The sequence below is a fragment of the Eurosta solidaginis genome, chromosome 2 (genome assembly GCF_040869045.1).
Source record: "Eurosta solidaginis isolate ZX-2024a chromosome 2, ASM4086904v1, whole genome shotgun sequence".
NCBI classification, from domain to species: domain Eukaryota; kingdom Metazoa; phylum Arthropoda; class Insecta; order Diptera; family Tephritidae; genus Eurosta; species Eurosta solidaginis.
The window spans coordinates 107,336,049-107,348,071 of NC_090320.1; the positions used below are offsets into that span (position 1 = coordinate 107,336,049).

At 36.4% G+C, this 12,023-nt stretch overlaps 1 protein-coding gene across 1 annotated transcript; it reads left to right on the top strand.

The window, feature by feature from the left end:
- The first annotated feature begins 4,151 nt into the window (after nucleotides 1–4,151).
- Nucleotides 4,152–5,365, top strand: LOC137241593 (uncharacterized). Its single transcript, XM_067769145.1, has 2 exons — nucleotides 4,152–4,676; nucleotides 4,733–5,365. Exons 1-2 carry the CDS (start codon nucleotides 4,152–4,154, stop codon nucleotides 5,363–5,365), a joined length of 1,158 nt encoding a protein of 385 aa, XP_067625246.1.
- The last annotated feature ends 6,658 nt before the right edge of the window (nucleotides 5,366–12,023 follow it).

Here is a 12,023-nt window from a genome sequence, read left to right on the forward strand (position 1 = left end):
TTGTTTTGCGCTGCTTAAAAAAGATGACCTAGTAGGCAAGCATAGGCGTGTGAATTTTAAATTGGGTATTCCCTCAACTAACCTCCAAAGTATCCTACAACCATCTCTTTGGCCGGCTAATGTGAAAGTGAAGCCGTTTCATTCTTTTCGGAAACAAGCCGTTCAAAACCATGAAACGTGACACTAGATAAGAGTGTTTCTCGTGATTTTAACAGTGCCCTCAGTATCTACTTTCATAATATATCTGGCTTACGTAACTTAATAACATAATATATCTGGCTTACGCAACTTCTACCGGTTAGGTATGATTTGAGCCAGAATAAAAAAGATGAATGGAATCCAAGGCATACCAATTTATGTATTAGAATCATATGAGAGACTTTATCAAACGCCTTTGAAAAATCCGTGTAAATGCAATCAACCTGGAGTCCTGACGAAAACGAAGAAATACAGAATTCGGTAAAGACCGCTAAATTAGAGGCCGTTGAACGACCCTGCACAAATCCATGTTGATTGGGATTTATTGACAGTAAAATATATTTTTTCTTTTTCTTCCACTTTTGGAAAGAGGTGTTATTGTAGCTAGTTTCCAATCGTTCAGAAATGTCCCTGAAGAAAGGGATTTATGAAATATATTCTCCAATGGAGTAACTAATGCTGGACAGTTTTTGAGGAGCATTGCTGATAGTCCATCACAATCTGTCTGAGAAGAAGACTTGAGACAAACTAAACCCTCCGTAATATCGTTAGCGGTAATTTGAAGCGCACCGAAATTAAGAAATGACGGAATATCGCCAGAGAAATCAGGAGACTCTCCAACATCAGACACGTAATTTGACTTAAAAAAGTCAGCAAACGGGTTTTCTGCTTCATATGGAGTAGTAGCGAAGTTATTATCGCATTCAACCGACGTGGGAATACTTGAGGCCGCCTTTTTGGATTTCACGAAGTTCCAAAATTTCTTCGGATTAGATTTAATATTTCTCTCCGTACTACTTAAATAGATTTTATACAGCTTGTTATTCAGAGACTTGAATTTCTTCTGAAAATGGCGGTATTTAACAAAATATGCTGAGATACGAAACTTTTTTTTGAGATTTTTTAATCGTTTCAGGCGCGTGTTACCCCATGGTGATTTGTAACATCGCTTCCTCTTTAAAGATATATTATTGAGGCAAAATTCATTCATTAATAGTTTGAACTTAGAGAAACAATTGTTAACGTCAAGGCCAGAGAGTAGCTCCGCCCAGTCGAATTCTAGAAGAGAATTGTTTAAACTTAGATAATCACACGAGGTGAAATTAAAAGCTACTGTATCAGTATGAGATAATAGTAAAAATTCGTAAAAAAGTATCTTAATTTAAAGAGCGGCATGATGAATACTTTCATTCGATATAGGAGACACACACTTAGATACGACAGAATTCACATTCTCGGAAACAAAGATAAGATCTAAGAGTTTATTAAGTTGATTAAAAATTCCATTAATTTGCTTCAAATTTATACTCAGAATGATTCGTGGTGAGTAGTTATATTGTTAGCTAAAAGGTTTGAATTTGCAGAATCACCATTCCAGATAATATTGCTAAGATTAAAATCGCCCAAAACGCATAAGTGGTTGTCGCCCAAATTATCTAAAGCTAGACTAGTCACATTATCCACATGCGCTTTATATAAATCCACGTTACTCCCTGGTGGTATGTACGAGGCAATCAGAAACAAGCAGCTGTTTGTCTCAGCTCCGTTAATGCATACACATAATTGATCAAGCAATGAGTCATTATTCGCGAGTTCAACATAATGTTAAACTTTTTTATTTTTATTTTGCTATTGTAACTTTGCTACATATGTAAATAGATAGGTAAAAGAAAAATGCTCAATAAAAATGAAATGAAATGAAAATGAAATATGCGCGAGATACTCTTCTCACCGCAATTAGAACACCGCCACCTCTTAAGCAACCCGTCTTGACAGCGTCACGGTCTTTACGAAACACGTCGTAAAGTTTCGTATCGAAAAACTCACTGTCGTAGAAATCAGAGTTTAGCCATGTTTCAACTATGACAATTATATCGAACAACTCTTCTGTACTGAATTGATAAATTGTGTCCAGTTTGATTGCATTTACACGGATTTTTCAAAGGCGTTTGATAAAGTCTCATACTATTCTATTCCATAAATTGGTATGCCTTGGATTCCATTCATCTTTTTTATTCTGGCTCAAATCATACCTAACCGGTAGAAGTTGCGTAGTTACCATTGATGGTGCACTCTCGAACCCTTTTGTTGCCACTTCAGGCGTTCCTCAAGGAAGCATTCTAGGTCCGCTCCTTTTTATAATTTTTATTAATGACATCAGTCAATGCTTTTCGCACTCAAAATTTTTGCTCTATGCTGACGATTTAAAAATTTTTTTCGAATGTTCGAGAAACATCAGATGCCTTTCATCTGCAGACCGATTTGGATAATATTCATAGATGGTGTGAGAAGTCACGCCTCTCCCTTAACATAAATAAATGTTTCCATTTGACATATTGCAGGCGTCTAAGCATCCTCGATACATCGTATCTGATTGCTAATGATGTGCTGCAAAATGTAACAGAGTTTAAGGACTTGGGCGTGGTATTTGATGTTAAGCTTACTTTCAACGGCCACATAAACTTAATACTCTCGAAATCGTATTCCGTTCTCGGTTTCATTCGTCACAACTCCACGGAGTTTTCTGATCCCTATACGTTTAAGCAACTATTTACCTCTCTTGTTCGATCACATTTAGAGTATGCTGTTTTCATTTGGAGACCATATGATCAACTCTCGATAAGTAGAATTGAATGGGTTCAAAAGGTCTTTCTAAAACACGCTCTACGTTCCTTAAGGTTTGAGTAGCCTGTCCCGCCCTACGATTCTCGGCGTTTGCTAATTAATTTGGATTCGCTGGAAAAACGAAGGAAAATTCTCTCGCTTTCTTTTGCTTTCAATGTTATTAATGGCATTATCGATTGCCCAATGTTACTTGAGCGGATTAGTTTTAATATTCCTTAGAGAAATCTTCGTAAGTTCTACCCTTTTTATTTGGAAAACTTTAGAACAACATATGCTAGCAATGCGCCTATTGCTCGGGCACTAAGAGAATTAAATGCTCTGTTCTCTTCATCAACTAAGCTTGACTTTGCACTATCAAAATCGGATTTTGTAAGAATTCTAAATTTAATTTGTCTATAAGTTATAACAATCAATTACAATACATACTTCTTCTCATTTGCGCGAGATTATTTTACATTATTCTAGTCTGTAAGGTATCCTGTACTGTAGACTTAATTTAAATAAATAAATAAACATTGGGCTGCCACAAGGTTCAGTACTTGCTCCGATATTGTTTATAATTTACGTCAATGATATACAAACTTCTTTGAGAATTTGTAAAATAAGTCTTTTTGCGGATGATGCATTAGTGACAAAAATGTAGATTGCGCTGTCTTGAAAATACAAGAAGACTTAAATAATTTATATAAGTGGCTGTGCAGCAGAAAGATAAAATTTAATAATGATATAACTAAGTATATGATATTTCATAAGAACCACAACGTTATAAACCATAGTAAGTTAATCCAATCTAGTCTGAAAATAAAAACCAATGCAATTGAAAGAGTAGATCAAATGAAGTACCTAGGTGTAATAATTGATGAGACACTAAGTTTCATAAGACATATGAATCATTTAGAGAAGAAAATTGCACAGAAAATAGGATATATGTATCGAACATGTAAGCATATTAGCCAAAATCACAAAATATTAGCATATAGATCAATTGTAGAACCGCATTTTATTTATTGCCCAACAATACTACTATTAACAAATGACACGTTAATTAATAAGCTCCAAATACAGCAAAACAAAGCAATGCGTTTGATACTAAAATGCTCGTATAGAACATCAAAAATTATTATTCTTCCTATGTTAAATTGGCTTAGTATTAAAAAATTAATCTGTTATTAGGGGGACTCATGAAAGCATATAAACTTATAAGGTGTAAAATTATATGCATTTACACACGCTGTTATATGAACGCACCTAGAATGCTCTTGATAAACTGAATTGTCGATCAGCTGTTTTACTGTAAAAAAATATTTCATTATTATTATTAATTAAAAATGCCAAGATTAAGTGAAAAATTAAAACTAAAACGTCTTTACAAAGATATTCTTGTAAGTGACTTGCTGATGTTGGAGATTTCTGATGAAAATGACGGTAATATTTGTGCTTTTGGCCAGATGGCTTGTGTAATAACCATTTTCATTGCAAAGAATAAAAAAAGGAAAGAGGACGAAATTTGGGAGGATTTCATGTTTGCTATGGTTGCTTTCACTGAGATAAGGTATGGGTGTGACTTTGTTCACCATTCCATCCCTAAATCTCACCAGTTTTTGCAAGACGTATGGCCTGACTTAGATGAAAGAAGGTTTCGAACAATTGCTCGAGTTAGCCGCTCAACGTTCCAAGTGTTGTATGACTTGATCAAGTACGACGAAATATTCAACGGTCCGCGCTCTTGCAAGCAGTTCTCGCTAGAAACGCCACTTTTAGTTGTTTTATATCGCCTGTGCTCAAGTGGAGAGGATGCCACGATAAGTAAAATTGCGAGTTTGTTTGGTGTTAGCGATGGCGGAGCAATACAGGTAGAACTTAAAATTTTTTTTTGAAAAATAATAATTAATACCAAATCTTTATACAGAACATGACGAACAGAATATTTCAAGCCATTTTCAGGGTGAGACAGCAGTTTGTGTACTGGCCAGAGAGTGCTGAGCGTCAAAACTTAGTAGCTGAAACTTTTGACGAGTTGCCCCACTGTATTGGCTATGTTGATGGCACTGAAATAAAGTTAGTCGAGAAACCGCTTGACGATCCGGAAGCTTACTTTTCTAGGAAGCATGTGTATTCATTGAAAGCGCAGGCTGTGTGCGACTATAAGCTACGAATCCGTCATTTGGTGCTCGGCTTCCCTGGAAGCGTCCACGATGCCAGAATATACAACAATTGTAGTTTAGTGACCCAAGCTTCAAGCTTGTTTACAGGTGCACAATGGCTGGCAGGCGACAGTGCTTATAAACTAACAAGTACTGTTATAACCCCCTCCAGATCCACCTCTACAGAAATGACTTCGCATCAGCGAAATGGATTTAACCGCCAATTTAGCCAATATCGAATAAGAATTGAGCATTGTTATGGTATATTGAAGGAGCGCTTTAACAGTTTAAAAGAGCTCAGAGTTGCGATACGAAATGATGAGTCGGTTAAATTTGCTTGTAGGTGGATATTAGTATGTGCAATTCTACACAACATTGTCATAAAAGTGCTGATGTAGGCAGATTTGTTGCCATTAATATCTGATTAAATATAATTAAGTAATTCATTTTCTAAAAATTTATATTACCCCAAAAAACAAACAAAATCATTTTACTCACATATTTTTTGTTCAACAAAGCAGGTAAATTAATAGTTGTTAGCAGAGTAAAAGTAACGACGATGTAATTCAATGTGTGGTTTATTCAGAACTAAAGAAATGTTTAGTTAACAATAATGAGAGTGATCAATATGAAGTGTAACTGGAGTTACACTGAGAGAAATATGTTGTATTGGATTTTAACACGCCTCCTCAATACAATATACATCTCTGTTTTGATAAATTTAATTATAAAAAATTTGATTAATATAAAATGTGTGTTAGTAAATACCCATTTGTCTAACAAATTGTTCATGTTTGATTCTCTTTAAGTTTTTAGTTAATACATCGGCAATCATATTGTTAGTACAAACGTATTTCAAATTTATTTTATTTTCTTTGTACATGCCGCGAATATGGTGATATCTAGCTTCAATATGTTTGCTTCTTGCGTGGTATGTTGGGTTCCGAACAAGATACTGCGCGCTTTGGTTGTCACAATTGATGGTAAATGGTTCAGATAGTGCAAAGCCTGTCTCACTTAGCAGTTTACGTAAATACTCGGCCTCTTTCGCCGCTGTAGATAACCCCACATATTCGGCCTCAGTGCTACTCAGAGCAACGATATTTTGTTTTTGCGATTGCCACGAAAATACACAACTCGCAGCGACAAACGCGTACCCAGTGAAGGATTTTCGATCGGTGTTATCACCAGCCCAATCAGCATCGACAAAACCCTCGATTGATGTACCAGATTTTTTATAGTGCAGCTTATAAGATGCCGTCTGCTTCAAATATCGTAAAATATGTTTCAATGCTGCTTCATGTTCACTATGAGGATCCACATTGCGCTGACATAGTTTTGTTACCGAATGTAGAATGTCCGGTCTCGTTGATAATCCCAAATACATGAGGGCACCCGCTAACGACTGGTATTTGGTAGCATTGGCTTTTCTGCAAGACGCGCTCTTGCAATGTACTTGGAAGTTCGGAGGTAATGGTGTTGAAGTTGTCCTGCAACTTTCCCTATCGTACTGTTTCAGCAATGATTCAATATACTGACGTTGACACAAAGTTATAGCCCCTTTGGTGCCTTCTCACTCAACTTCTATGCCCAAAAAATGTTTTAAAGGGCCACCATCTACCACCTCAAAATGCTCAGAAATTTGTGCTTTTATATCATCAAGTTCTTGTCTGGAAGAGCTTGCAAACAATATGTCATCAACGTAAACGATAATGATATTATAGGTTTTAGTTCCATGCTTAGTGTATACACATGGTTCGGTCTCACCTGGCTTAAATCCCATTGTGCGAAGTACACCGTCGAGGCGTTTATTCCACTCACGACCGCTTTGCTTCAAACCGTACAATGCTTTGTGTAACTTGAGCACATGGTGAGGAAACTCTTCATTAATAAAACCCTCTGGTTGCTGCATGTAAACGGTTTCACTCAGTTCGCCATTTAAATATGCTGAAGACACGTCCATCTGATCAAGGTACAGCTCGTATTCTGTTGCCAAAGCAATAATCAATCTGATATTGGCGTATCGAACCACCGGAGAAAATGTCTCGCTGAAGTTCACACCTTCCACCTGGCTACACCCCTTTGCCACTAACCGTGATTTAAACCTTTCAACGTCGCCATTTTTATTTTCTTTACATTAAAAACCCAACGACATCCAATCGCCTTCTGCCCTTCTGGCAGCTCAACCAGAGACCAAGTTTTGTTTGCAACTAATGCTTTATACTCCTCATTCATAGATGCTTTCCATTGTTCAGCATCTCTGCCTTTTAATGCTTCACTCACCGTATCTGGTTTGCCGTCTTTTTGCATTAGAGCACTTATTGTATTATAACGCTTTCTTGGACGCCCTGGTTTACCTGTGCGTTCTAATATAGGCCTTCCCGGAGCTCTGTTGTCACTTTTTACAAACACATCATCGCGCAAGTCAACTTTCCCATTTATGCAATTTTCTTCTGCCTTCACTGTACTAATTTCGTCTACAATTGTAGTTTGTTCTGGTTTTTGATCTTAATGCGGCTGTTTTTCCTCACATTCTTGTTGTGCTTTTTGCTGTTGTTCAAGTTCACAGCTTACCAAGTTATACGACGGTTTCATCATATGTTCGAGGAAAACTACGTCTCTGCTAACGATAACCTTCTTAGTGTTTCTTTCAACTAAACGATACGCTTTGGACTGTTCTGAGTAGCCAACAAAAATCATCTCTTTACCCTTTGGTCGAAATTTGTGCTTCTCAGTTTTATCTAGGGCTATAGCCGGTGAGCCGAAGATTCTGAAATGTGACACTGATGGCCTTCTCTTGTACCATATCTCAAATGGTGTTTTATCTACTAAAGTTTTTGTCACTGACCTATTACGTATGTATGCTGCCGTCGTGATGGCTTCCGCCCAAAATGCTTCGTCCAATCCCGAATACACCAGCATACTTCTTGCCATTTCCACCAAGGTTCTATTCGCACGCTCTGCTACGCCGTTTTGTTGCGGCGTGTATGGTATGGTGGTTTGGCGCTTTATGCCATTCTCAGTTAAATACTTATCAAAGGCTTGGTTCACATATTCTCGTCCATTATCCGACCTTAAAATTTTTATATTATTTTCAGTTTCAAGCTCTACAGCTACTTTGAATGATTTAAACGCTTCAAAAACATCCGCTTTACTCTTTAATAAACGTACATGTATGTATCGCGACTTGTCATCTATAAAAGTAACAAAATATTGGTAGCCACCAAATGATTTTTTGCTCATGGGGCCACAAACATCGCTGTGAATAATTTTTAATAGCCTATCGGCTTTATTCTCGCACAACGCAAATGGTTTTACACATATTTTACTTTCAGCACAAGTTTTACATGGATCACTGTTGTTGCATTCACTTAAATTAAGACCATGTACAATGTGTATATTCGACATCTCTTTCAGAGCTGCTATGTGTAAATGACCAAACCGATTATGCCATTTCATCACATCGTTTTCTTTGTTTTTTACGGAATTACATATATTCTTATTATCCGACATATAACTTTTGTTGTCATTATCCGTCTGACATTCAAAAATGAAAAGGTCATTTATTCGATTTGCTTTGAGTAAAACACATCCACTTTCGTTTGTTATAACCGCACCAGAATTAGAGAATCGCACTTTGCTTTTGCCTGATGTAATGCGACTAACAGACAAAAAATTATGCTGGAGCTCCGGTACATAAAGTACGTTATCTGCTGTTATTGTTGTTGCGCCAACCTTTATACGTATATCACCGCGACCGCTCGCTTCAACTGTGTTGTTGTCGGCTAACCAAACCGTTTCGGAGGTGGCTGAAAAAGAAGTGAAAAACTGTCTCTCACAACACATGTGTGTTGGTGCTCCACTGTCTAAGCACCACGAACTTCGCTTCAAATTAAAACTTTTTGCTGTTGCTGCTCCAATTAAGATGGATAGCCTGAAATCTTTTGATTTATCTGAATCTCTGCTGTCTCTTTTCTTCTTTTTACATTCAATTGCATAGTGGCCACGCTGCCCGCAGTTATAACATTTTAAAGTTTTCTTATCTTTTTTCTTGATATTGCTAGCTTCCTCATTTGACTTCTTTGACCTTCCCACATAATATGCCATATTACCGTTGCTGGGATTAACATCACTTTTTTCCAATCGTCGCTCACCTTCTTCAATTAATTTCACCTTCAATGTACTGAGCGCTGGAAAGGATTCGCGTGCCTCAATTGCAACGACGAAATTTTCGTATGACTCTGGCAAACTAGACAACAAAATAATGCACAAAATTTCGTCCGTCAAAGTGGTGTCAACCTGGACAAGCATTTCGACTATGTTAGTAAATTCATTTATATGGACAGACATACTGCCACCTTCCTGCAGTTTTAACGCCATTAGTTTTTTGAACAAGGTGACCTTTCTAGCCGGTGCTCTGCGTTGGTATATATCTTTAAGGGTATTCCATGCCTCAGCCGATGAATTGCTATGCTTTACGTAGTTGAGTTGCGATGCATGCAGGCACAATATAATTGTTGCTAGTGCCTTCTCGTCTTTGGCTTCATATGCGGCTTTTGATTCCTCACTCGTTTCATCCTTTATTAGCTTTCTAGAAACTACCGCCCAAAGTTCATTATGAATTAATACACTTTTCATCTGGACGGACCAAGATGAATAATTATTTTCATTTAACTTTTCAATCGCGTAGAGACCCGACGCACTCATCTTATTATATTTTTTATTTTTTTTTGTGATTAAACGCGACTAACGCTTTTTATTTAATTAAATTACAAATTTTCGTTTCGTTCTTTTCCAATTGTATAATTTAAGTAATTGAGCAACGAACTAAAAAAAAACACGAACTCTGGGCCCATAACCATTTGTTGGCAGAGTAAAAGTAACGACGATGTAATTCAATGTGTGGTTTATTCAGAACTAAAGAAATGTTTAGTTAACAATAATGAGAGTGATCAATATGAAGTGTAACTGGAGTTACACTGAGAGAAATATGTTGTATTGGATTTTAACAATAGTCGTGAATCTAGCTGCCAGAAAATGACTTTTATTGATAGTTGAGCACAATGCATTAGGTTTTAATTTCTACTACCACTAAATTTTTAGATTTAAATAAAATTTTCGACTACCATTATAATTTTAGTGTAACGTTCTGTACTAGCATTAAATTTTTTACCATTAAAAAATTAAGTAGTAGTCCAAATTGTTTTCATTACCATGAAAAAATTTAGTGGTAGTGGAAATTTAAATCTAATGCATTGTTCCCAACTATGCTATCATAGTATCATAGCTAAACTTTGTCTCGGTGGGCTTCACTATGAGAATAAGCAGTGTGTCCGTCTGCTTGGTTAAAATACAAGAATGAAACTACTTAAGCTTACAATTAATTTCATACTTCTTCAATCTTTCCTGACTTTCTAATTTAAATTTTTCAATTTGTAATTTCTCTTCTTTTTGTATTTCAAGTTCCATCTTTCTTAATTCAATTTGATTTTTCAATTCAAGCTCTTTTAGTTGTACTTTATTTTTTTCCCTTTCCCTCTCAAGCTCTAGTTTTTGAACTTCTAACTCCAGTTTTTTTTTTTTTTGAATAAGAAGAAGGTCGTTAAAGGTGTTAGTAGTAGGCATTTTTTTCCGTTTGTTTTTTCGTTGTTGAATCGGTGATAACGTTCTGGTTTGTGGCAATTTATGCTCAAAAGTGCTATGTTGTGTATTGACCGGTTTTGCATTACACATTCCGTTCTGCTTGTGCTGCGTTAAATCAACACTACTTTGTAGACAAAGAGGCTCAGGAGTACTAGTTTGGCTTCTGGCGACAGGTTCAAAGACGCAGTCCTGTTCTGGTTCTGTGTCTGTGACATAGGAAATTGAGTAGGAATGGTCGATTGTCATTTGCGTATCAATTTGGCTGTCGAAAATAAACGGCGGGCTTACATTTTTGCGCTGCCCAAATATATCAGCAAGCATATCGAAATTTGGGCATATTTTTTGTATGTATGCTGTGACACTAGACTCGTCACCACTGGCCAACAAACCAGACCCGTCTTGTTCTTCCAATCGAGAGCAGACACGTACGATGCCTTGAGGTATCTCATTTTGCATTTTAATGACATCCATTCTATTTGTCCTATACTGCTTGCCATTGATCTTATTCTTGTGTAGAACCGTTCGGCTTTCGGCTTCTGAAATAACAAAATATTTGAATATAAGTATTTACATCATTTTGCCAAAGTAGGTATATCATAGATTCCTAGTAAAAGAATCACAAAACCAACGTACATACATACGGCCACAATTATGCACATGTACATATGTATACAACAGACTGTCCCAGCCTGAACGGCGATATTTAGTTGAAACATGTAACAGCAACGATGGGTCAGTGCAAGTTGGCATAAAATACGCAATAAACAATCACATATAAATATGTAAAAAAATATGCGACACATTGCTCCTGGCCAAGGCTGGTAAATATTGCAGCTAAATTGAAAGTTAGTCGAGCTGGTGGCAGCAATATTGGGCAGGTTAAGTCGACTACCGCATATGTTAAACTTTAAACAGATTACTTTTAGTTATCAGCAATTAATGCACTCAAAACAATTGTATACATATCTCAAAAGACTCCGGCCGGCCTCTAGTTGCGTCAGCAACTGCTTCAATTAAATCCATATTTTCTGATTCTATCCATCGGTGTGATGGACTTACTCTTCTTCGTTTGGATTTTTGTTTTGTGTTCTGAAATACAATAGATTATATATAAAAATGTAAAAATTACAAAAGAATTTTTTATTTTACCTCCTCCATTGCTTGAATTTACTTTTTAGCAAACGCAAATAGTTTTTATCAGCTGTTATGTCTGCAAGGTTGCATTCATTTGAGTTTATCACGTTTACACGGTAAAATGTGCGCGTAAATTTATACAAGTTGTGTAAATGATTTTTCATACATAATTTGACAGTTCGTTTACGCACTAGATAAATTTATACGTTTACACACTTTATAAGGCATTTATACGGTTACATGAGTCCCCTTATTACTCTTTGAAGTTTATACATTACA